Genomic DNA, 25,824 nt, shown 5'->3' with positions numbered 1-25,824 from the left:
CGGCTGCTCTTCCAGTTTCCGGCACACGCACACGCACACTCCTGTTTCGGCACTCCGTGCTGAAAAGGTTCACCAACACTGATCTATGAGGTCCCTTCCAACTCTGTTATTCTTTTCTGTTCTGTTCTGTTACTTCTTAAGCAATAGCCGAGTCCCTTCCTAAGTCCTCTACCTCTTGGAAGCATTGTGAACAGCAGTCAACAAATGGATTATGAAGAGGGCAAAGGAACAAAACAGGCACAACAAAGAAGCACTGAACGATCAATGGAAGACTTGTTTGGAGTTCTAAAACCTTCGCATGTAGCAGAAACGTTTTCATTAGCGTGATTCAATCAAATCTCTTTCAGCCTCTCTGAGAAAGAGTTAAAAGGGTTTTAAAAAGTTGTAAACAGATACACAGATCATCACGGTTTACCATAGCAGCAGCTGAACCTTAATACAAAGCTATTCCATCTTCCATGCAGAATCTCTGCTCTCCCCCACCACCGGACTTTAGGCCCCACCTCCTTTATCGGCTGGCTAGCTTGCTGCCTCCAGAACTCATCTCTAAAGCTTGCTTAGAAGCAAAGTCATTCTTCTTAAGACATTGACAAGGAAGGTGCCACCCCAGGCAGGTTGTCCCATTGCATAAAGACAAGGGAAGAATCCATCAGCTTTCCACTTAGGCAAGAATTGTTCTGCTTGGATTTGATCATCTCTGCCTCATACCTGGTGCGACTAGGAGGATATCTGGAGCCAGACCACTTTTTGATGAAGTTGATTCATTTTGCCAATCATCCAGGAGCTTAGAGAAATCTAGAATCTCCGAATCCCTCGATACAGGTGAACATAAATGTTTTGTTTATTGCCTTGCTTTGGACCACCTGCAGGCATTTAGGATCTCCAGAGCATGCACTTTGGAAGAGCATGATCCAGCTGCCTGCAATTTCAAAAAACTGCTGCAACTTTGCTTGAGTTGTATCTGCATGTTGTGAAGTTCCTGAACAGGATCAGTGTGGATTTTGGACTCTATAAGTTGCTCACAGAAAAATGATGAGGACTGCACTAGGATGTAAGTCTCCTAAGATATTCTTGAGCCACAATCATTTATCTTAGGCTTTCCCTCGCAAAGCATATCAAACATTCAAGGAGGGGAAACTTCAGTCAAAGAAAAGACAATTCAGTTCTGGTGTCTGGATCGACCCAACAATTGGGACATTTTGCTTTGAGTGTTGGGGAAAGCAAGGGGACCAGTCCATTTTGTTGCCATTGCTGTGCTCTTGCAAATGTGCTTCTAGAGCAACTTCTGCACCAGCTGGAACTGTCCAAAGTGCTGAAGTCATCTTTCATTGGACATTCCTATCCCCTCTCAAGCACCTACAAGATCCAGATTTGAGCAGATCATCACCCATTTTTGCAAGCAAATGAACCATTCTGGGAACAAGCAAAGCTGAAAAGTCCATGGTTCAGCTGGGAAAATAAAGAAGGATATGGTAGTGGAAGCCCCCATCTCTGATTTCAACAAGTCCCTCTTCTTTCTGAACAATTCTGCCTGCACTGCAGAGTTGTGCACTAATGGCTCGGGGCCACCCACTCCCCCATATTTGGTGGATGCCTGGCTGGTCCCACTCTTCTTTGCCATTCTGATGTTAGTTGGGCTATTGGGCAACTCTCTGGTAATCTACGTCATCATCAGACACAAGCCAATGAGGACAGTGACCAACTACTACATTGGTAAGACAATTTGGAGGCATTCAGATGGAGGAGGGTGGTAATGGAGGTAATGCTTTTAAACTGGGACAACAACTAAATGAAATAGAGTGATTCAATGTAATAGGAAGTTATTAGCTTCCTTAAAAATATGAACATGGAAGTTGTAGCACAATGTATCTGGAGGGCACAGTTTGAGGAGACTGAGCTAAAATAATCATAATCCTATTGTTTCATCCTCCCATTAGTATATTCATTATGAGAGTTTTCTAAATATCATAAATAAATAATAAGTAAATAAATAGATAATATTAAAAGGTTAAATTAATATCAGGCACTTAAAACCATTTAGTTAGTCATGTTATATGACTGCTTGTTAGTATTACATAAGGGCTTTAGTACTATAGGTAGTTCTTACAACCATTTGTTTTGGTTCGAAATTACAACAGCCTCGGAGAAAGTGACTTACAATCCATCCTCAAAGTTATGATTGTCACAACAGCCTCATAGTCAGTTGTTTGCAGTTTGGGTGCTTGGAAATTGGCTTGTATTTATGACAACTGCAATGTCCTATGATCATATGATCACAACTTTTTGCAACTTTTCTCTTTCTGACCAGCATAATCAATTGGGGAAGCTATTATTTGCTTAATAGCCATGTGCTTCTTTTAACAATCTCATGATTCAGTTAATGACCACAATACAAATGGTGATAAAATCAGATCTGGTGGTCACATGATAACTCTCTTCATGACTGCATCGCTTAGTGACCAAAATCCCAGTCCCAATTGTAGTAGTAAATTGAGGACTACTGATATCTGTCCTGAATTTGAAACAAAATATTAACTTATATACCACTTCATAGTGCTTTACAGCCTTCTCTAAGCAGTTTACAGAGTCAGCCTATTGCCCCCATCTGAGTCCTTGTTTTACCAACCTCAGAAGGATGGAAAGCTGAGTCAAGCTTGAGCTGGTGAGACTCAAACTCCAGGCTATGGACAGAGTTTGCCTGTAATTTGGCAGTCTAACCACACCACCACCGGGGTTCCTAAATGAAAAATATGTTTGTAATATATACACATTAATTAAGTTGGAACTAAGTAACATTTCAAAGAGAACACCTGGCCATCTTTTTATCTATCTATCTATCTATCTATCTATCTATCTATCTATCTATCTATCTATCTATCTATCATCTATCTATCTATCTATCTATTATTTAGTACCCTATTTCCCTGCAAATAAGCCCTCCCCGAAAATATTGCAACACAGCAGAAGCCATGAGGTGACCATGCTCGGCGCCTCCTGCACCTCAAAAATAATAAGATCTCCCCGAAAATAAGACCAAGCGCTTATTATAGGGGTCAAAAGAAAATAAGACCCTGCCCTATTTTCGGGGAAACACAGTATTTAGTATTTATTAGTTTGTCAAACATGTACAAGATAGCAGGTATAAATATAAACATGGATATGAGCAAAAGAAATGAATACAAATAGATGGGGACAGTATGACAGGGACGTTAGGCACACTGGTGCGTTTATGCACGCCCCCTTTACGGACCTCTTAGAAAAGGGGTGAGGTCCACGGTAGACAGTTTAAGGTTGAAGCTGAGAGGGTTAGAGGATGTAACAACAGAGTCAGGTAGAGAACTCCAGGCGTTAACCACTCTGTTGCTGAAGTCATATTTTCTGCAATCAAGTTTGGAGCTGTTTAATTTGAATTTGTATCGATTGTTTGCCAGTGTATTATTGAGGTTGAACCTGAAGATCTATCATCTATCTATCTATCTATCTATCTATCTATCTATCTATCTATCTATCTATCTATCTATCTATCTATCTATATCATCTATCTTTTAAGCTTCCTAACCATCCATCTCCCTCATAGAGGGGCCATACGCATATGTACATGTCAATGGTAGGTTATGTACCGGTGCCTACTGTGAGCACCAGGTACCATTCCAGAGGGTCCATCCACCCACCCGCACTCCTTACCGGTATTTGAGGTTTTCGGGGCTTCTGTGCACCCGCACGGTGCATATGGTGCCTGTGCAACACTCCGCCGAGCAGCTGGAGCATTGCAGAGGTGTCATGGAGCGTTTCGGGCGGTAAGTACGCATGTGCGCATTGTACGTTTGTGTGTGTGCGCTGCGCGCGTTCATATGGTGGACGCCCGGCCCCGTCGCACCGTACTGATTGCAACGGGATCCGGAACCCACCACTGGTACATGTATACATATATGTTATGTGTAAATATGTGTTTGGAGAGAGGGAGGGAGGGAGGGAGGGAGAGAAAGAGGAGGGAGAGGGAGGGAAGGAGCGAGGGAGAGGGGGGAGGGAGGGAGAGGGAGGGGAGAGAGGGAGGGGGAAGGAGAGAGGGAGGGAGGGAAGGAGGGAGGGAGGGAGAGAGGGAGGCAGAGAGGGAGAGGGATGGATGGATGGATAGGTGGATGGATGTTTATAAGAGTACAGAGAAATAAAGAACCAAATTGAGTATTTCAGGGTACTAAAAACAGCCTGGGTTTTTCTTTCTACATGGTGAAAAAAAAAACACCTACTGAAAAAAGTGCAATAGAAAAAAAACGGAATTTCTTTTTTTTTCAAACAAGTTTTTTCTTTTATGTTATTTATACAAATCAATGTGTGAATGGTGTGATGCCTGGGTATCATACATTTCAATACAAGTAAGCATAATATTGTTACTCATAATTATTACGTTTCATTCTCATTATTTCATATTGTTTGGATTTTCTTAAAGTGATAATTGGGGTGCTAGCTTCCCCACCCCCTTTTCCCACTTGAAAATTGACACATCCCTAAGAGGTCCTCCTCATTAGTGTCTTATTGTATTCTGATATTCTTTTGAACGCATGCTTGGTTCTAATCCAGCTTAATAAAGGGAGAGAGAAAGGCAAATGCCACCACTGTTTAAAGACCAGCAGCCTCTGCTCTTTCTTCAACAGCCAACTTGGCTACCACCGACATCATTTTCCTGGTTTGTTGCGTTCCCTTCACTGCAATGCTGTATCCACTTCCCGGCTGGATATTTGGAGAGTTCCTATGTAAATTTGTCAACTACATCCAACAGGTGAGCAATGTCTGAATTTGGAAACTTCTCTCTTCAGGTCTGTTTTTTTTTTTACAGAGATTTCTAGCTAATTTCAAGTGCCATATCAGAATTGTGGTGCCTCGTCCCTTCTCAGCTCAGAAACGTAAAACTCCAGCTCATTTTGAAATCATATCTTCAAAACAGCATCCACGCTGAAGATCCTTGTGAAGGATTAATTGATACAGAACATTTCTGTCCCTAGCAATCTAAAATTCATAGGGTTATCAGTGCATGTAACACAGATAATCTGTGATACCCAGATTATCACTCTTGCTGTCAAGCAAAACCAAGCATTTAATAGTGAGTGCCATACCAGGTGCATGAATCATACAAGTGGCAAGAAAATAGGGGCAGTCAGGCATAACACAGGTTATGTAGACAGTAAACACATGGTCAATCAAAATGGACTCAAATGTCTATACACCAATGCACAGAGTATGAGGAATAAACAGGGCGAATTAGAAATTCAAGTAAAAGAGGGCAGATACGATATTGTTGCCATTACAGAAACTTGGTGGGATGAAAACGACAAATGGAACATACAGCTAGAAGGATTTAAATTATTTAAAAGAAATAGACCAAATAAAAGAGGAGGTGGAGTTGCACTATATATAAGAAATAATTACCTCTCTACAGAAATAGAGCACAACAATGATGAGAACTATCTTGAATGCATTTGGGTCAATATTAAAGGTTGGGGGGGAAATGACATTGCTATAGGTCTATACTACAGGCCACCCAACCAAGCAGAGGAAGTAGATGAACTTTTTGCTAGTCAGCTAACTAAGGTATGTAGGAAGCATACCACAATAGTAATGGGAAATTTTAACTACCCTGACATCAACTGGGAAACAAACTCTGCACCAAGTGGAAGATCCAACAGGTTCCTAACAAACCTAGCAGACAACTTTGTTTTCCAAAAAGTAGAGAAGGGAACAAAGGGATCAGCCATATTGGACTTAATTCTCACTAACAGAGAGGAAATGATAGAAGGTGTTGAAGCCACAGGAACCCTGGGGGCAAGTGACCATGCAATATTGGAATTCAACATTATCCAAACACAAGTAGTAGAACAAAATGAAACTAGAGTCTTGGACTTTAAGAGAGCTAATTTCAATAAACTTAGAGAGAGCTTGGGAAAAATTCCATGGATGAGAATCCTCAAGGGGAAAACAACTCAAGAAGCTTGGGAAATTTTGAAAAGTGAAATTACAAAAGCCCAGTCTAGCACAATACCAATGAAGAAGAAAAATAACAGCTCCCAAAAGAAACCAGCATGGCTGCATAAAGAACTCTCTGACAAATTGAAAGACAAAAAAGATAAGTATAAAAAGTGGAAAGTGGGGGGGACATAACTAAGGCAGAATATCAGCAAATAGCCCGGGCATGTAAAGATGAAGTGAGGAAAGCTAAGGCTCACAATGAAGAAAGGCTTGCCACAAAAGTAAAAAATAACAAAAAAAGCTTCTTCTAACATGTTAAAAACAAGAAAAAAGTTAAGTCCATTGCTGGGAGAAAGTGGCAAGAAGGTGACAAGCAAGAGGGAGAAAGCAGAACTATTTAACTCATGTTTTGCATCTGTCTTTACACAAAGGGATAAAACAGTCCAACCTATCAAAAACAGCACCACAAAAATCAGATTAGGAACACAAGTTGAAATGGGGAAGAAAATGGTAAGTGAGCACCTGTCTACCCTAGATGAGTTCAAATTACCAGGACTGGATGGATTACACCCCAGGGTTCTGAAGGAACTAGCAGACAAGATCTCAGAACCACTGATCTCTTTCAGAGATCCTGGAGCACAGGGAAACTACCAGAGGACTGGAAAAGAGCTGATGTGGTTCCCATCTTCAAAAAAGGAAAAAAAAAACAGATCCAGGGAACTACAGACCTATCAGCCTGACCTCAATATCAGGAAAGATTCTGGAAAAGATAATCAAGCAACGAATTAGCGAACACCTAGAAGCAAACAAAGTAATAGCCAAAAGACAACATGGGTTTGTCAAAAACAGATCATGCCAGACTAATCTTATTGCATTCTTTGACAATGTGACAAAATTAGGGGATCAGAGGAATGCCGTCGATATAGTTTACTTGGACCAGTAAGGCATTTGATAAGGTAGACCATAACCTACTACTAGATAAAGTAGAAGAATGTGGGTTGGACAGCATCACCACCAGATGGATTCGTAACTGGCTGACCAACCGCACTCAATGTGTAGTCCTCAATGGACCTGCATCTACATGGAGGGAAGTATGCAGTGGGCCCAGTACTCTTCAACATCTTCATCAATGATTTGGATGAGGGAATAAATGGGGAACTCATCAAATTTGCAGATGACACCAAGCTGGCAGGAATAGCCAAAACTCCAGAAGATAGGCTAAAGATACAGAAGGATCTTGACAAACTTGAACATTGGGCACTATCTAATAAAATGAAATTCAATGGTGAAAAGAGTAAGGTTCTACATTTAGGCAACAAAAACAAAATGCACAGGTACAGTATAGGTGGTACCTTGCTCAATAGTAGTAACTGTGAATGGGACCTTGAAGTCCTAGTGGACAACCATTTAAATATGAGCCAGCAGTGTGCAGCAGCTGCCAAAAAAGCCAACACAGTTCTAGGCTGCATAAACAGAGGGATAGAATCAAGATCATGTGAAGTGTTAATACCACTTTATAATGCCTTGGTAAGGCCACACTTGGAATACTGCATTCAGTTTTGGTCATCACGATGTAGAAAATATGTGGAGACTGTGTAGAAAGAGTGCAGAGAAGAGCAACAAAGAGGATTAGGGGACTGGAGACTAAAACATATGAAGAACGGTTGAAGGAACTGGATATGTCTCCCCCCCCCCCAGACATGATAGCAGTGTTCCAATATCTCAGGAGTTGCCACAAAGAAGAGGGAGTCAAACTATTCTCCAAGGCACCTGTGGGTAGAACAAGAAGCAATGGGTGGAAACTAATCAAGGAGAGAAGCAACTTAGAACTGAGGAGAAATTTCCTGACAGTTAGAACAATTAATCAGTGGAACAACTTGCCTCCAGAAGTTGTGAATGCCCAAACACTGGAAGTCTTTAAGATGATGTTGGATAGCCATCTGTCTGAAACGGTATAGGGTTTCCTGCCTAGGCAGGGGGTTGGACTAGAAGACCTCCAAGGTCCCTTCCAACTCTGCTATTGTACTGTATTGTATAACAGTATTATATTTATGGGTCTGTGTATAGATATGGGAAACAGTGAATCAGAATAGACCTTGTAAGTACATACAGGTAATCCTCGACATATGACCACAATTGAGGCCAAGATTTCTGTTGTTAAGCGAGACAGTTGTTAAGGGGGCACTGTCCCATTTTACGATCTTTCTTGCCATAGTTGTTAAGTGCATCATTACACTTGTTAAGTTAGTAACACAGTTGTGAAATGAATCTGGCTGGAATGTGAGTTGAACCACTTCTCAAGCATCCAAATGACCTTGGGGATGTTGCAACGGTCATAAGTCATTTTTTTTCCAGTGCTGTTCCAACTTCGAACGGTCACTAAATGAATGGTTGTAAGTTGAGGACTACCTGCACTGTATCTGTTGTGAATCCATGCTGATTGTGTGTGAGTATGAGTATCCATCAGTATAGTATACAGGTAATCCTTTATGTCAGGGTTCCAAGTAACACCCCCAACGAAAGAAGACTCAGAGGCTTGAAGTTCCTCAAAGTTCCATTTTATTAGATATGGCACATCTGGGAAAACTCCGAATCTGAAAGCTTCCAGGGTTTCCCCACCCAAACGAAAGTCCAAGCTTCAGCCCAGCACCCTCTTGTCCATGACATGGTCCAATCAAACACCATCCCAACTAGAAATGCCTCCCAGTCACGCCACTCCAGGTACAGGCCAAATGCCCTTGACTCTCTGAGAAAGGAATGTTATTATGGCTAGATCAGAGGTGGTATTCAGCAGGTTCTCACCAGTTCTGGAGAACCAGTAGTGGAAATTTTGAGTAGTTCGGAGAACCGGTAAATACTACCTCTAACTGGCCCCGCCCCATCTATTCTCTGCCTCCCGAATCCCAGCTGAGCGGGAAGAAATGGGGATTTTGCAGTATCCTTCCCCTGGAGTGGGGAGGGAATTTAGATTTTACAGTATCCTTCCCCTGCCACGCCCACTAAGCCACGCCCACAGAACCGATAGTAAAAAAATTTGAATCCCACCACTGAGCTAAATATCCCTGCGACTCCATGCAATCCCCCCTCCCAGTTTCCCAGAGCACTAAAATGTGGCAGCCTTGAAGAATTCAAGAAAAAAATGACCTCCAGGGCTGATAATTTAAGTAAAGATGACCTGTTCAACAATCATGCTGTCAGGGCATGTCAAAACTGACACATGCTTTTCTTTCTCCTTCAGGTTTGCTTGCTGTTCTAGCTTCTATCTAGACAGAGAGCTTATATTTTAACTTTACACTCAGAAAATAGCTAATTCACGCTTGTTATAAAATGGATCTGATGTGAAACATACCTCTCTCTGCCTAATATCCAGAGAAGATCCTACCAATCAGAGCAGTGGGATAAAAAGACCAGAGGTGGTTTCCTACCAGTTTGGACAGCTTCAGCCGAGTAGGTAGTAACTCGTCCAGCCATGCCCCTGAACCAGTTCTATCGGCAGCGCCACAGGTGACGCCATCTTGTTTTTTGCTTCTGCGCATGCTCAGAAGCAATTTTTTTACTACTGCACATGCGCGCATAGCGAAGTTATGGGTGCTCCAACACTGTTCCCAGGGCGGCCCCATGGGCCAGATCTAAGCACCATGTGGGCCTGATCCGGCATGCAATGCAGGCCTTGTGTTTGATACGCCTACTTTATATCATTTCAGACAAATGGCTATCCAACATCTTCTTAAAGACTTCCAGTGTTGGGGCATTCACAACTTCTGGAGGCAAGCTGTTCCACTGATTAATTGTTCTAACTGTCAGGACATTTTTTCTTAGTTCTAGGTCGCTTCTCCCCTTGATTAGTTTCCATCCATTGCTTCTTGTCCTGCGTTCAGATCCTTTGGAGAATAGCTTGACTCCCTCTTCTTTGTGGCAATCCCTGAGATATTGGAAGACTGCTATCATGTCTCTCCTAGTCTTTCTTTTCATTAAACTAGACATACCCAGATCCTGCAACCGTTCTTCATGTTTTAGTCTCCAGTCCCCTAATAATCTTTGTTGCTCTTCTCTGCACTCTTTCCAGAGTCTCCACATCTTTTCTACATCGTGGCGACCAAAACTGAATGCCGTATTCCAAGTGTGGCCTTACCAAAGCCTTATAAAGTGGTATTAACACTTCACGTGATCTTGATTCTATCCCTCTGTTGATGCAGCCTAGAACTGTCTTGGCTTTTTTGGCAGCTGCTGCACACTGCTGGCTCATATTTAAATGGTTGTCTCCAAGATCCTTCTCACAGTTACTACTACTGAGTGAGGTACCACCTAAACTTTACCTGTGCATTTTGTTTTGTTTTTCAAATCCCTCGATTTGGCTCCATAGGTCTCAGTGCAAGCGACCTGCATCACCCTGACGGCCATGAGTGTGGACCGATGGTATGTGACTGTCTTTCCACTTCGATCCCTGCGACGACGCACACCACGAGTGGCCGTAACCGTCAGCATCAGCATTTGGATTGGTGAGTCGGGGCAGCCTCCAGGGTCAGTTAGAATTGTTCACAAACACGATCAAATAGCTGAATGTCCTTTATCCGGGCAAAAAACATCTGCTATGAAGTAAAAAATTAGAGAAAAAAACTAATAAATACCTTCCATGTTTGCCATGTATCATACTTATTGCCAATGATAGGTCTGCTACCATTCAGATAATACATAGTCCTCCCAATTGGAAACTGGTGAAATTGTGGTTCTTGCTTCTAATGTTTCGATATACAGCTTGCAATTCAAGGTTGTGTTTGCCACCATGTGACTGATGCCCTGCCTTCTTGGTGGGCGCATGTGAAAAAGGGGTGGGGTTTTGACTGAATAGTTGTGGCCAACATCTTGACTTTCTTGCCTGCCTCCCTGCAGACAACCCCGATTCTAACTTTAGACACAAAGCTAACATGGCAATTCAAGAAGTCTTGCCAATCCACTTCTCGTTTGTTGGATTAGCTAAGGTTTTTCAGTGTTGAGCAATTATTATTTTAGCTGCTAATTTAAGCAAGCAATAAATTCCTTATTTTAAACCTAAGCATCAATGGCATGTAATTATTATACCTCAGTGTTTCTCAACTTTGGCAAGAGCTGTGGTGAGGCAATAGTTAGAAGTAAGTAAGTAAGTAAGTAAACTTTTATTTATAACCCGCGCCCTTTCCTAAACAGGACTCGGGGCGGTGTACAGACATATTAAAAACCATGTAGATACAAAATATAAATGTGCATAAATATATAAACATATAAACATATAAACGGAGGAGGTAGAATGTGCTGTACCAAATTTAAATTAAAATACAAATATAATTAAAATTCCCCTTAAAAATTACACAGTAAGATGTTTGCCAGGAGGTTAAAGATGGGACTATACATCAGTCAAGCCAGCTAATTGGAACAGGTGGGTCTTGAGCTTCTGTCGGAAGGAGCGGAGGTCGTTAGTAGTTCTAATATCGGGGGGGAGGTCATTCCAGAGGGTTGGGCCCATCACAGAGAAGGCTCTACTCCTAGGCGCCGCCCGCTGGCACTGCTTGGCGGATGGCACCTGGAGGAGCCCCTCCCTGTGAGAGCGGATTGGTCGTGAGGATGTGTGAGGTAAGATGCGATCCCGCAGGTAACTAGGTCCTGTGCCATGGAGCGCTTTGAAGATAGTAACCAACACCAAGTACTTCAGGCTAATTCTGCATTCCCACTGACAGGAGTTCGATCTTGACCAGCTCAGGGTTGACTCAGCCTTTCATACTTCTGAGGTCAGTAAAATGAGGACTCAGATTGTTGGGGGCAATACGCTGACCCTGTAAACCATTTAGAGAGGGTTGGAAAGCAGTATATGAATCTAAAATGCTATTGCTATCAAGACCCCATGGTGGCTGGGGTATTCTGCAAGTTGAAACACTTGCATCTTAAACTAGACAAGGTTGAAAAATAGTGCTATATATCCACTGGGTTGCTCAATAGACAAAGTCTCATTTGAACCAAATGTGATCTCCGTGCTTCACAGGCACAACTTCTGCAGTTTCCTTGGTGACAGAGTTGAAACGGTTTGTTATCAGCTTCCAAGTTGCTTTTCACTTGCCCAGCCAATCCTAGGTCTGTGGGATACTCTGGGCAATTTAAAAGCATCTTCGAAGCTGTGGGATCCTTAAGGGCAGGGGCTAAATGAGGAAACCAACATTTTGCCATTCCAACACAACCAATTACCAGTGACGTGCGGTGAGGTTTATGACTGGTGAGGCACTGACACAGTGCTGGGTTTCAAATATTTTTAGACTTGTGGACTTCAACTCCCAGAATTCCACAGCCAGGCATGCTCAGTTCCAATTTAAAGCGACAGCATTTGTTTTTCTCCTTTGCTCCTTCTTTCTTTTTCTTTTTCTTCTCCTTCCCCTCCTTCCTCCCTCTCTCCCTTCCTCCCCCTCTCTCAAACACACACACACACACACACACACACACACACACACACACACACAGAAGTTGGATTGGACTATCTCTCCTACCCCTTCCCTCTCTCACTCACTCTCAAACAACCCCCCCCCCCACACACACAAAAGTTGGATTGGATATCTTTTCCAGTGGCTTGAAAGCAGCTCCTCTGCCACCACCACCACCACCCATTCCCCTGCTGCCTTTCCCAAACACCTCCACCATTGCAAATGCAGCCTGCTGTCTGGGTGGGAAATGCCTGGAACACAATAAAGCCCACCCACCACCTCCTGCTGGCAGGCTGGGGTGAGAGGAGAGGCAGAGAAGCCGGAGGGGAGCTGATCCGAGCCTTCCAAAAGAAAGAGGCTGGGGGAAAGTGTGTGTACTACAGCATGGCTCTTTGCCTGGCTTCCTGCCTCCTCCTGTGGTCTCCTCAGTGCTCGCTTGTGCTCTCCCTCCCCAAGTGTAGTTTGATTGCAGGTGGAGCCACGTTGCCTTTTCAAACTTGTAATCAGTGAAGCTGGGCTAGATTTTTATATAGTTTTATCCAGCTGTGTGTGTGAGAGAGAGAAATGAATGGGGGCCTGGGGAGGAAGTCACTACACTTGGGGAGGGAGAGCACCAGTGAGGTTAAGCAGAGTCATCCACGGTGAGGCAGCAACTAGCACAGCTTTTTCCTTTTACTTTTTTTTTTTCATGATGAGAGTGGTGAGGCTGTGCCTCACTTGCCTCACCTGACTGCATGTCACTGCCAATTACAGTAACAATATAACAGTTGGAAGTTGGAAGGACCATGGAGCAGGGGTGGGTTGCTACCAGCATTACTGCCAGTTCGGTGCGTGCACAATTTTGCATGCGCGCGCTCGTTTCGCTCGTGCTGGAGGCACGCTTCGCACGTGTATGCATTTGCCCATAAATGCAATAAAAATTGCTCTACACATGCGCAGAAGCAAAAAAACAAGATGGTGGCGCCTATGGGAGAACCGGTTCAGGGGCGTGGCAGGCCTTGGTTGCTACCGGTTCCAGCGACCCAGGCCGCCAAACTACTACCAGTTTGGCCAAACCGGTCCGAACCGGTAGGAACCCACCATTGCCATGGAGGTCTTCAGTCCTTTTTTACGTATGTGGTGCCAAAGCTTAGAGGGCATCAATGCTACTCATCCTTCCAAGGTCAGTAAAATGAGGACCCAGATTGTTGGGGGCAATACGCTGACTCTGTAAACCGCTTAGACAGGGGTGTCAAACTCGATTTCATTTCCGCATCAGGATTATGTTTGACCTCAGTGGGCCAGGGTGAACGTGGCCAGAGTAAACGTGGCCAGCTCGACATCACTTGTGTTGGGGGTGCCTGTGGGGGCCCAAGTGCTCTGCCAGCAAAAAACAGGTTCCCAAGCTCCATTTTCAGCTGCGATGGCCTCCTGCAACCCACTGCCAGGGAAAACAGAGCTCAGGAAGGCCACCCGCAGCCCTTCTGAGCTCGGTTTTCTCTGGCAGAGGCACCGCAGGCTGGTCCTTCGTTGTTTCCAGGGCGGCCCCACAAACCAGATCTAAGCACTCCACAGGTCAGATGTAGCCCACGGGCCTTGAGTTTGACACCCCTGGCTTAGAGAATGCTATAAACCACTATGGAGCTATATATAAATTTAAGTGCTGTTGCTATTGCTATTCAAAATATAAATTAAATGTTAAAATCTTTGTATCAACAGGAGGCGGTGCCATCAATCCCTGTAGCATAGCAAACAGGTACCAATCTTAATACAACAGTAGCAGATAACCCAGGGATGGTTATAGGGGCAGGGCCTCAGTTGGACTGAACAAAAGGTGCCTCGGAAACACACAGGAGTGCCAACTTAGCATCTGTCTGTAATGTCTTGTGACAGCTGATGTTTTTTCCCAGGCATTTAGGAGCAATAGCAACTTAGAAATTGAATTCCAAGCATTCCACAGCTCTTAAGAGATATCTGATAGCATCACCGCAAAGGAATGTCAGTGGCATTCCCGGACACTCTGAGCAAATTTGGGAACAGTGTGATTCCAGATGCATTTCACTGCCCAGAATTCCTGTTCTGGAGTCTTTGGTGCTCTCTGAGCTTGGTTGTTTCCTTGCAGATGTGTAATTAGCAGACTAGGTTACACCTGTAGCCAAACAACCAAGGTCAGAGGTCACCAAGGACTCCAAAATTTAACCCTGGCCTGAGCTACAGATCTTCTATGAGCATTCCTTTTGTTAGATAGAGGGTTATATACATTTTGGAATGAATGAAACTGTCAAGTCCTCGAGGCTACAACGCCATTGAGTATCATTGCCGCCCCTGATTGGTTGAGACGTGAGCAGCCAGCTGGCGGGAGAATGTAGCCATTCTATTGGTCCAGCGTCTGACAGCTGTAGTATAAAAAGGGCTGTCAGCTGTCAAATGCCGCTGTTTGCCGGGTCGAGGCTTGCCTTACATTTTGCTGTGTTATACTGTTAATAAAGGTTGTGTTAGCTTCAACCTGCCTTGCCTCAGTTCCTGCCTGCCTCGTTCTCCCTACAGAACAGAAACAGATTAATGTTGCTTTATACAGGCAAAGAATGGGTAAGCCCTCAACTTACCACTGGAACGGAACCTGCCCATTATGGCTGCAAGTGGTCATCACTGATCTGATTTTTCAACCTTTTTATTTACAGAGGTTGTTAAGCAAACACCATGGCCATTAAGTGAACCCATCGTTTCTTAAGGGTCAGTTTTGTCAAAACCCAGACATAATTGCTGTCTTTTGGCAGCAAAAAAAAAAAGAAAAAAAGTAAAACACAAATCATTTGATCACAGGACACTGCAGTCTTCCAATATCTCAGGGGCTGCCACAAAGAAGAGGGAGTCAAACTATTCTCCAAAGCACCTGAGGGCAGGACAAGAAGCAATGGGTGGAAACTGGTCAAGGAGAGAAGCAATTTAGAGCTAAGGAGAAATTTCCTGACAGTTAGAACAATTAATCAGTGGAAAAACTTGCCTCCAGAAGTTGTGAATGCCCCAACACTGGAAGTCTTTAAGAAGATGTTGGATAGCCATTTGTCTGAAACGGTATAGGGTTTCCTGCCTAGGCAGGGGGTTGGACTAGAAGACCTCCAAGGTCCCTTCCAACTCTTGTTGTTCTGTTCTATTCTATTCTATTCTATTCTATTCTATTCTATTCTATTCTTTTGATGTGACCATGGAGGGGCAGCCACCAGAACTTCAGAATCAAATTGTAAGTACCCTGGGAAGGTCCATCATTATTAAATGAGCAGTCATAAGTCCACAACTGTCTACTGAGCCTTTATTTTGCACACCCACTTCTAGCAGCTCTGGAAGGAGGTGATTAATTGACGTACAGGTAGTCCCCGCCTTACGCCCACAATGCAACCCAAGATTTCTGTTGATAACCGAGACAGTTGCTATGTGAATTTTGCCCCATTTCTTTCTCGCCACAGTTGTTAAGTGAGTGATATGGTTGTTAAGTGAATTCTGGCTTCCCCGTTAATTTTGCTTGTCAGGTCGCAAAAAGTGATTGCATGACCCTGGGACACTGCAACCGTCATAAATATGAACCAGCTGACGATTATCCGAATTTTGGTCATGTGACCACTGGAATGCTGCAACGGTTATAAGCAGAGGTGAGTTGCTCCCGGTTCAGCTGAACCGGTAGTGGTATTTTTGCCTGGGTCGGAGAACTGGCAGCGACCCAGGCTTGCCACACCCCCGAACCGGTTCCCTCACCGGTGCTGATGCCGGTGCCATGTTGTTTTCTAGTGCTTGCGCAAAGAACAATTTACACTGAACCGTGCACGCGTGCGAGAACGAAACTGATAGTAAAGCCAGAAGCAACCCACCACTGGTTATAAGTGCAAAAAATGGTCGTAAGTCACTTTTTTCAGTGCTGTTGTAATTTTAAGCGGTCCCAAAACGAATGGTTGTAAGTGTCAGGCTTGGAAGCCATCTTTTACAGTGGGCCTCAAGCCTGCCACATATTCTACTCAGGGGTGGGCTTCAAAAATTGTAGTAAGGTATTCTCTGCCTGGTTGCTGGGTGGGCGTGGCCATGGTGGCCATGGCCTAGTAGGCTTCCTGCACCACGGGGGGGGGGGGGGAGATTTTTGCCCTCCTCGGGTTCTGGAGGCTTTCCTCAAGTTTTACTTCAGCTTTTCTCCAGGAGGGCGAAAACACAGCCTCCCCAGGTTCCGGAGGCCCTCTGGAGGCCAGAAGCAGGGCCTACTGGAAGTTCAGAAAGGCCGGACCCGTTTCTGGCCTTTCGGTAGGCCCGTTTTTCATCCTCCCCAAGCCTCCGCGTGCGCCCTGCATTTACCTGCATCCAAAACGGGCCAGGTGGAGACTCCTGGGAGGAGAGGGGTGGGCGGGGCCAGCCAGGAGTGGGATTTGGGGGTTCTTCAAACTGCAAAGAATCTGCGAACCCCCAGTAGCCCACCCCTGAGTCTACTACTGTGGGAAACCGGGAGGCGGGATTAGTATGGGCATGAAAGCTGTGTAGTCAAAACAACATTGTTTCTCAGAGAGTCAAGGTCATCTTGCCTCGGCACCTAGAGGGGCATCACTGGGAGGAGTCTCTGTGGGACAGTGACTGATTGGACCATGTGAAGACATGTTGGTGCTGGGGCAGGGTCTTGAACTTTCAACTGGGTGGGGAAAACCTGGAAGCTCTCAGATTTGGGTTTTCCCAGATGTGCCAACATGGCTCTTCTAATAAAATGGAGTTTTGAGGAATTCCTAACCTTGGACTCTTATTTCATTGAGGATGCTATTTGGAACCCTGACAATAAGTTGAGGACTACCACTATCAACCAATGGACCAATAAGGGCCTCCACAACAGACGGTGTGATAGAGTTGCCAGCCTTGATCCTGGCTCTTTTCCTTCACAGGTTCTTTCCTTGTCTCCATCCCGGTGCTGATTTACAACCGGCTGGTAGAAGGCTATTGGTTCGGTCCGCAAATGTTCTGCAGTGAGTCCTTCCCCTCCGTGTACCACGAGAGAGTCTTTATCCTCTACAACTTTTTAGCGGTTTACCTCCTCCCTTTATTGACCATCCTCATCTGCTACAGTGCTATGCTTTACCAGATGGGACAGCCCACCGTGGCACCAGCTGATAACCATTACCAGGTACTTATAAGCTATATGTTGTATCGGGGATAAAATGGATGCGAGATGAAAGATCTTAATTTTTTTTTAAAGGATGAGATGGTTAGACACAGTAGTGGCCAAAATTGTGGAAACTTTTGGGAAAAGTGTATTTTTGAGGTTTGATGGCTAATAACACCACTTTCTTTTGGAGTAGTACCATAAAAGTATATATCAATGGAAAGATAATTCAATCAAGAATGTAATGCAACAAAGTTTGTTCAATTATCTTTATTCTATGAACAGTTATAGCCAAATATAGCCAGCAATAAAACCCAGTTAATAGAAGCAATCATTCAATCTTGATTTCACATTATAACAGCTGCAGAACTAAAAGACTTGGTCCACTCCATGGGAAGACGTTGTAAGGCTGTAATTCATACTAAAGGTTACCCAACTAAATATTAACTGGCATGGTGAAATTTTTGTATATTTTGTTTTTTCTATGGTGATAATTTTTGTATATCTTGTTTTTTCTACGTGTTTCACCTTTCTTCTTTATAGCTGATTCTAATAGCAAATCCTTCATAAAAGTTATTGCATTGCATTCTGGATTAAATTCTCTTTCCATTGATATATAATTTTATGGTACTACTCAAAAAAAGTGGTATTATTAACTATCAAACTTCTAAAATATTGTACACTTTTCCCAAAAGGTTTTCACAATTTTGGCCACTACTGTAGTGTCATTGATACTGTGGACATGTAAAATCTGCCAACACGCTACTTCAGCTCTACTTTGCTTTGATTGCAGCCTGCCATAAGCTGCTGGTGGGGGGAGGGAGAAAGGATACTAGGAGGGGGGGATCAAGCAACCAGAAGTGCCAACCCGAGACAAGAGTTGAATGATCCAAGAACACAGGCATGGGAAAGAATGCAAACACCCACCAAAAAGGTGCCGACCGCAGAACTGTTACCGAAAGAACTAATTTGAACTTCATTGGATAATAGCAAGAGGATCAAGGGAGAAAATTATTCGGTTTACGCAGGAAGTTTCAGATCTGGCTTTTCTTACGCTGTAACCACTTGGCTTTAGTAAAATAGCAATAGCACGTAGACTTATATACCACTTTATAGTGCTTCACAGTCCTCTCTAAGATATTTACAGAGTCAGCCTATTGCCCCCAACTATCTGGGTCTTCATTTTATCCACCTCGAAAGGACGGAAGGCTGAGTCAACCTTGATCCTGTTGAGATTTGAACTGCCAAATTGTAGGCAGCCGGCAGTCAGCTGAAGTAGCTTGCAGTATTGCACTCTAACCACTGTGCCAGCAAGGCGCAGTATACCTGTCGTTATGAATGGAGTCGAGGGCCTTTCTTTCCTAAATGCCCAAGCTGGGACAGGCCTGAGCAGACTTTGGGAGAGAGTGGAGAACAGGAGCACCTGGCATGCTGTCTCCGTGAGGTTGGAGGACACGAATTAGTGACTGAACAACAAGAAGAGTAGACTTCAACCTGGCCATTTCAGTCCAATATTTTAATGACGCCATACTATCTATCTTCCTTTTCACTGGGGTCACCTCTTCGTCCTCCTTTCTGCGCTCCAATATAGGTACAGCAGCTGTCAGAATTCTCTGAAGCTCTGCGAGCCAAGATCTCACGTATGGTAGCGATCATCATTGCTCTCTTCACCATCTGCTGGGGTCCGGTGCAGCTTCTGATCCTCTTCCAAGCCTTTGACTCCAGCTTTCAGCACAATTACTATACTTATAAGGTGAAGATTTTCGCTCACTGCATGTCCTATGCCAACTCTTCCCTCAACCCCATTGTCTACGCCTTCATGGGCACTAATTTTCGGAAGGCCTTCAAGAAAGTTTTCCCACTGGCCTTCAAGAAGAGGGTGGGTAATTCCAACATTGTTGGCCGAGCCCACCTTAATACCGAGATGCAGTTTGTCTCATCAGGCATGTAGGTTTAAAATAAGTACCTTTCCTCCATAGGTAGCCCTGAACTTACAATCACTTGTTTAGTGACTATTTGAAGTTACCCCAGCATTGAAAAAAAGGGACCCGTGACCATTTCCCACACTTATGACCATTGCAGCATCCCCATGGTCACGTGATTTACAATCAGATGCTGGACAACTGACTCACATTTATGTCGGTTGCAATGTCCTGGGATCAGGTGATCATCTTTTGTGACCTTCTGATAAGCAAAGTCAGGGTGGAAGCTAGGATTCACTTAACAACCACGCTACTAACTTAACAACTGCAGGGATTGACTTAACAACCATGGCACGAAAAGCCATAAAATAGGGCAAAACTCACTTAACAAATCTCTCACTTAATAACAAGAATTTTGGGCTCAATTGTGGTCGTCAGTTGAGGACTACCTGTAAAGTGTTTTGCCTTCCAGTGGATCCTACAGTGTTGTCTTGTGTTTAAGGTGCAGTGGAGGACTCTTCTTCAAATGTCATTGGCGTCCACCTGTCAATGCCCCAGTACTGTGGCCAATATTGAGAGATGCTGTAAGATGTAGTCCAGTAACAGTTAAGTGGCACACATGTAACAAACTCAAGAAACGAGAACAGCCACAGATTTCAGGCTTTCATGCTAGTGGGGAATAAAAACATAATATCTCGAAATCTGTACAAATCAAGGGAGACTTAAACCAACTAAGGCAGAATCTCTCTGAAATGTTTCTTTTCCACAATCCCCATCACGGGACTAGGTTGCCTCTTTTCGTGCTAGCTAATGGTCAGTACAGGTAGCCCTCGACTTACGACTGTAATTGAGCCCAAAACTTCCGTTGTGAAGTGAGACGTTTGTTAAGTGAGTTTTGCCCCATTTTATGACCTTGTTGAGTGAATCATTGCAGTTGCTAAGTTAGTACCATGGTTATTAAGTGAATCTGGCTTCCCTGTTGACTTTGTTTGTCAGAAGGTAGCAAAAGGTGGATCATGTTACCTTGGGACGTAGCAACGGTCATAAAAACGAACCAGTTGCCAAGCATCTCAATTTGGATCACATGATCGTGGGGATGCTGCAAAGCTTGTAACTGTGAAATGCAGTCATAAGTCACTTTTTTCAGTGCTGGTGTAACTTTGAACAGTCACTTAAACAAACTGTTGTAAGTCGAGGACCACCTGTATAGATTCCCTATCCCTGGATTAAGGAAACTTGGATCCAATTGCTAGTCAATCTTTGGCTTCTGGGTAAATCATGGGCCAATCATACAAATGTCACTTTCTCCCACTGCCAGCCCTGATCAGGTCAAGAAAGCTCACAAAAATATTAAACCTCTAATACTCACTGATATTGGCTAGAACAACGCATCCTTGAAATCTTGATAGTGTTTCTCTTTCCCTCATCTTATACCTATGGCAGCCCTGACTAACTTGAAGGGACAAAACAAAATTACTTTATAAAGTTTGAAACAACCCCCCTTCCACCACCACCGCCGCTCAGGCATGGGAACACATGCTGACGTTTCTGATGGAATAAAATAATTCCAGCACCTTGAGTAAATTCTAGGACTTTAGGATGTCATAATGTCCTATTCCACTAGATGTCAATATTTCCTAATCAAATTGATTTCCCAGTTCAACAACACAAGTCAACTAGAGAAGTGTTGTATTTTCAGATGAAATTAAATAATTGGAGTAACTCATAGTTTCCTAATCAAAAGTAACTCTTTGTTAAGATACAGGTCATTCTAACTTATAACCACAACTGAGCCCAAAATTGCCTTTGCTATGGAAAGCAGTTGTTAAGTTCGTTGCACGCAATGTTACAACTTTTTTGTCACCGTTGTTAAGCAAGTCATGCTGCCATTAAGAGAATCTGACCTCCCCCATTGACTTTGCTTGTCAGAAGCCAGCTGGGAGAGTTACAAAGTGTGATCGCATGTCCCCATGGGGATGCTGCAATTGTCATAAATAAATGCCAGTTGCCAAGCACCTGAATTTTGATCATGTGGCCATGGGGATACTGCAACCAGTTGTGAAAAATGCTCGTAAGTCACTTTTGTTAGTGCTGTTGGAACTTTCAACATGAACAGTTGTAAGTTGAGGACTACCTGTACAACAATTGTCAAAAAAGTCATGATATTGGGAGCAATGAATCAAGATGGAATAAAGCCGTATACCTTTAGCATACATTAATACTAGAGAGAAAGACTTATTTAAGCTGTAAGAAATCTTAGTTGGTTGACCAAATTTGTTTTATCAGCTGATAATATGCACACTACTGAGCCGTGGTGGCACAGTGGTTAGAATGCAGTATTGCAGGCTAACTCTGCCGACTGCCAAGAGTTGAATCCTGACCAGCTCAAGATTGATGCAGCCTACCATCCTCCAGAGGTCAATAAAATAAGGACCCAGATTGTTGGGGGGCAATATGTTGATATTTGTAAGCCACTCAGACAGTGCTGTGAAACACTTTGAGGTGGTATACAGGTAGTCCTCAACTTATAACAGTTCATTTAGTGACTATTCGAAGATACAGCAGCCCTGAAAAAAGCAACCGATGACCATTTTGCACACTTATGACCATTGCAGCATCCCCATGGTCATGTGATTTACATTCAGATGCTTGACCTCACTTTTGGGACGGTTGCAGGGTCCCAAGATCATGTTATGAGATCATGTTATCAATATTATTATTATTATTATTATTATGTGGTCAACTTTTGCTTCTGACGAGCAAAGTCAATAGGGAAGCCAGATTCAATTAAGAACCATGTGACTCATTTAAGAACTGCATTGATTCACTTGAAACAAAGGTGGTGAGAAAAGTTGTCAACTGGGGCAAAAATCACCGAACAAATTTCTCATAAATTTTGGGTTCAATTGTGGTCATTAGTTGACTGTCTAAGTGCTACTGCTATCGCTAACGGAAGCAGTTGAAGACTAAGGCGCAACTTTCTTGAACTCTGGATGGGGCATTCATGCACTACCTTGGAAGAGATGCTTATTCTTTCTAAAAACAATCCAATTAGCTTTTTTTTTTTTTTTGCTCAGTGATTGAGGATGCTTTTTGGGCTGCGTTCCAATCCACTCTTATTTCATAGGTCCAAACCAGAGGTGGTATTAAGCTGGTTCGGACTAGTTTGGCCAAACCAGTAGCGGCGAATTGCAGGTAGCTCCAAAATGTCTTATGTAGCCTCATTTTCAACGCTGTGTGCATGAGTGAATGCACGGAAAGCACATGCACGGAAAGCTGCACGCATGCACGGAAGGCACACATGGACGTGATGAGAGTGTGTGCCAGCGCCTGCTCACAATTGCGAACTGGTGGTAAATTTATGTGAATCCCACCACTGGTCCAAACCCCATGGACCATCATCAGAATTAAAACGAACAAGGCTTCTATCTCATGATTATGGCTGCCCTTTTAACTTTTTGACCCCCCCCCCCTACAAGATGTCTCTTGATGAGATATACTATACTTGAGTATAATGTTTGAGTTTTTCTTTTCTTCTGCAAAAAAGACATTTTTTTTTTTTTAAATGTAGCTTAAGTTGATGTACTTTGAAAAGATGAAAATGTCTCCTTTCGGAGACCGGAGAATTCAACATCAGCTATGTTAGTATTTTTAAGCCAGCAAGGACAATGTTTTTCTGCAATTCAATGGAGTAAATTTTATTTTCAAACACAGGCGCCATCAGCTTGGAAAGCTCTGAGAAGTCTTAATTAAATTCATCAACTGAAATCTGAAAAAATATGAAGGCATCCGTGTTTTAGTTCAAGAGCATTGTAATTGAAGGTTTTGCGAACTCTCTCCTGGGGTTAGGATTTAAAGCAAATCTGTTTGTTTGTTTTTTACTTTATTCTTCCCAAAAGCGAGAGTTTGCAATACAAGTAGTCCTCGACTTATGACCAGTCACTTAGCGATCATTCAAGGTTACTACGGAACCTCCCCAAAGTGACTTATGACCCAGTTTTAAAGTTCTGATATTGTTCTCTCCCCCCCCCCCCGCCCCAAATTACATGACAAGATTTTGAATCCTTGGCAACCTGTTTGTAGCATCCTGTGACCACAATTTATGTTTTTGCTGGAAACCAACGTTCACTTTTGGTTTCCTACAAAAAACAGCCCATACAATGGGTTTGCTTAACAACCATGGCATTCATTTAATGACTGCCACCCAGGTCATAAAAATGGATCCGGTCACATGGCAACCTCTTTACAACTGTCACAAGTTATGACTGTACCAATAAAGGAGAATATCTGTAGCTCCAGGTTGAAATGAGGAGTCCTTGGTGCTCTCTGAACTTGGGTGTTTTCTTGCAGACATTTCATTACGGCGGCGCAGTAGTTAGAGTGCAGTACTGCAGGATAATTCTGCTGACAGCCAGCAGAATTTGGCGGATCGAATCTCATCAGGCTCAAGGTTGACTTAGCCGTCTATCCTTCCGAGGTGGGTAAAATGAGGACCCAGATTGTTGGGGGCAATGGGCTGACTCTGCAAAGAGCTTAGAGAGGGCTGTTTTGCTAACTCATGATTATAGGAATTATAGTCCAATTCACCAAGATTGAAGAAGTGTCAGTCTACGAGAAGCTGCCCTATAGCTTGTGTTAATATTCTTCCCCTGCTAATTTTATTAATAGAGATTTGTCATTTTCCCTATTTGACAGCATATTAGCATTAGTAATAGACTTTTATACTGGTTCACAGTGCTTTACAGCTCTCTCTAAACGATTTCCAGAGTCAGCTTATTTCCCCCAACAATCTAGGTCCTCATTTTACCAGCCTCAGAAGGATGGAAGGCTGAGTCAGCCTTGAGCCTGGTGAGATTCGAACTGCCAAATTGCAGGCAGCCAGCAGGCAGCAGAAATAGCCTGCAGTACTGCACACTAACCACTGCCCCACTGCTGCAATTAAAATGAATATATTTAAAAGGAGTGGTGGGGTTAGGGTTAAGCTATGCCTTCCAAATGGGGCCGTCTAGTCCAACTCGAATTGAAACCTTTTTTGTTCCTGTACAGAAACCTAGCAAATATAACCCAAAGGATTTCAGCGAGGATAAAACTAAGATTCAGCATATCTCTCTAAGCACACTGGGCAGGGCGTGAGATTGTTGTAAGGAAAAAAAAGGCAAGGGAATAAGTAATAAAATGCACCATATTGGCAAATCCGCCTTGAAGATCGAGAAATCCAGCCAATGTCAGTATTACACAATTTTCCGTTTGAAGTCTGAATACCAGCTTGGTCTCTTCAGACCTGGTTTTTTTTTTGGAAGGCAAAATGATGAGGTGGGGGAAATCGCTCACCCTGGGACTCCTGGAAGTTGATAAGCTACTGACGTTGCAATTTATAGCTCTGTAATTGTCCTGTTTTTTTGAAGCACTGCTCCAATTTTAATTCTGCTCTCTTTCGCAATTCTTTCCTTCAACTGGTACCTTGTAAATAAAGAGCAAAATAAATGTGATAAGACGGATCACCTAGTTGTTGTGTAATGGTGGAAAATCCCAGCTTTCCTCTCTGAACTGCTCTTCCTCTGACCGGGGTGGGGAGGTGGGGGGAGAGCTTTGGGGTCACCTTCAGGGGGTAAAGGAATTGCAGATGTGGGCCACCTTCTTCAAACTGCCTCTCCCCACCTCAACCCGACCCATTCCGCTCTCCTTTGAACTCTTGAAAGGGGGAACTTAATCCTGAGTCCAAAATCACATCAGGGTGAACAGTCTCTACCCAATTATTGGCAACTCTGGAAGATTGACAGTTCTTACCTCGTCAAGTCTTCTCCAATTTCTTCCTACTGTGAAATAGCATTTTTCCTCTTCCCCATCCTCTCTTTTCTCACTTTTCTTTTTTTTCCCCCCAGTTTTTTTTTTTGTCATAGAACACTCCTTTTTTAGAGTGTGCCTCATTTAGCAGCCATTCACAGTCAGAATCATGAGGAAAAACTAGTCCTTGCATTTATGACGTTTTAGTTCTGTAAAGCAAAGGAACACTGAATTAAGAGCAAAAGCACGCTTGCAGTTTCACTTAGTGACCACTTTACTTAATGACATTTTGGGTCCCAACTGTGGCTCCTAAATGAGGACTTCCTATAGTTGCTTGGATATGTTTGGTTAACTTCATTACTCTATAATATGAAAAGTGCTATTACATTTTTTTTTGGTTACACAATTTTGCAACATTATTATTACCACTATTACCTAATTACTCACACTTTCCAAATCAGAAAAGTCCACTTCTAAAGAGAGAGAGAGAGAGAGAGAGAGAGAGAGAGAGAGAGGGAGAGAGAGAGAGAGAGAGAGAGAATTTATTGGGCAAAGTAACTAAAAGCAAGCCTATATGGATAATTTTATTGAAATATTTTTCTGTTTTACA

General features: G+C 43.3%; 1 protein-coding gene across 1 annotated transcript; it reads left to right on the top strand.

Annotated features, from left to right (window-relative positions):
• Positions 1 to 919: 919 nt before the first annotated feature.
• Positions 920 to 24,931, top strand: KISS1R (KISS1 receptor). The gene is made up of 5 exons (XM_081959905.1): positions 920 to 1,713; positions 4,653 to 4,777; positions 10,325 to 10,460; positions 17,291 to 17,529; positions 19,100 to 24,931. The coding sequence occupies exons 1-5, from the start codon at positions 1,470 to 1,472 to the stop codon at positions 19,457 to 19,459; spliced, it is 1,104 nt and encodes a 367-aa protein (XP_081816031.1). The 5' UTR covers positions 920 to 1,469; the 3' UTR covers positions 19,460 to 24,931.
• Positions 24,932 to 25,824: the final 893 nt, after the last annotated feature.

This window comes from Natrix helvetica, assembly GCF_964273705.1.
Source record: "Natrix helvetica genome assembly, chromosome: 1".
Lineage (NCBI taxonomy): Eukaryota > Metazoa > Chordata > Lepidosauria > Squamata > Natricidae > Natrix > Natrix helvetica.
This window is presented reverse-complemented; position numbering and strand designations above follow the sequence as displayed.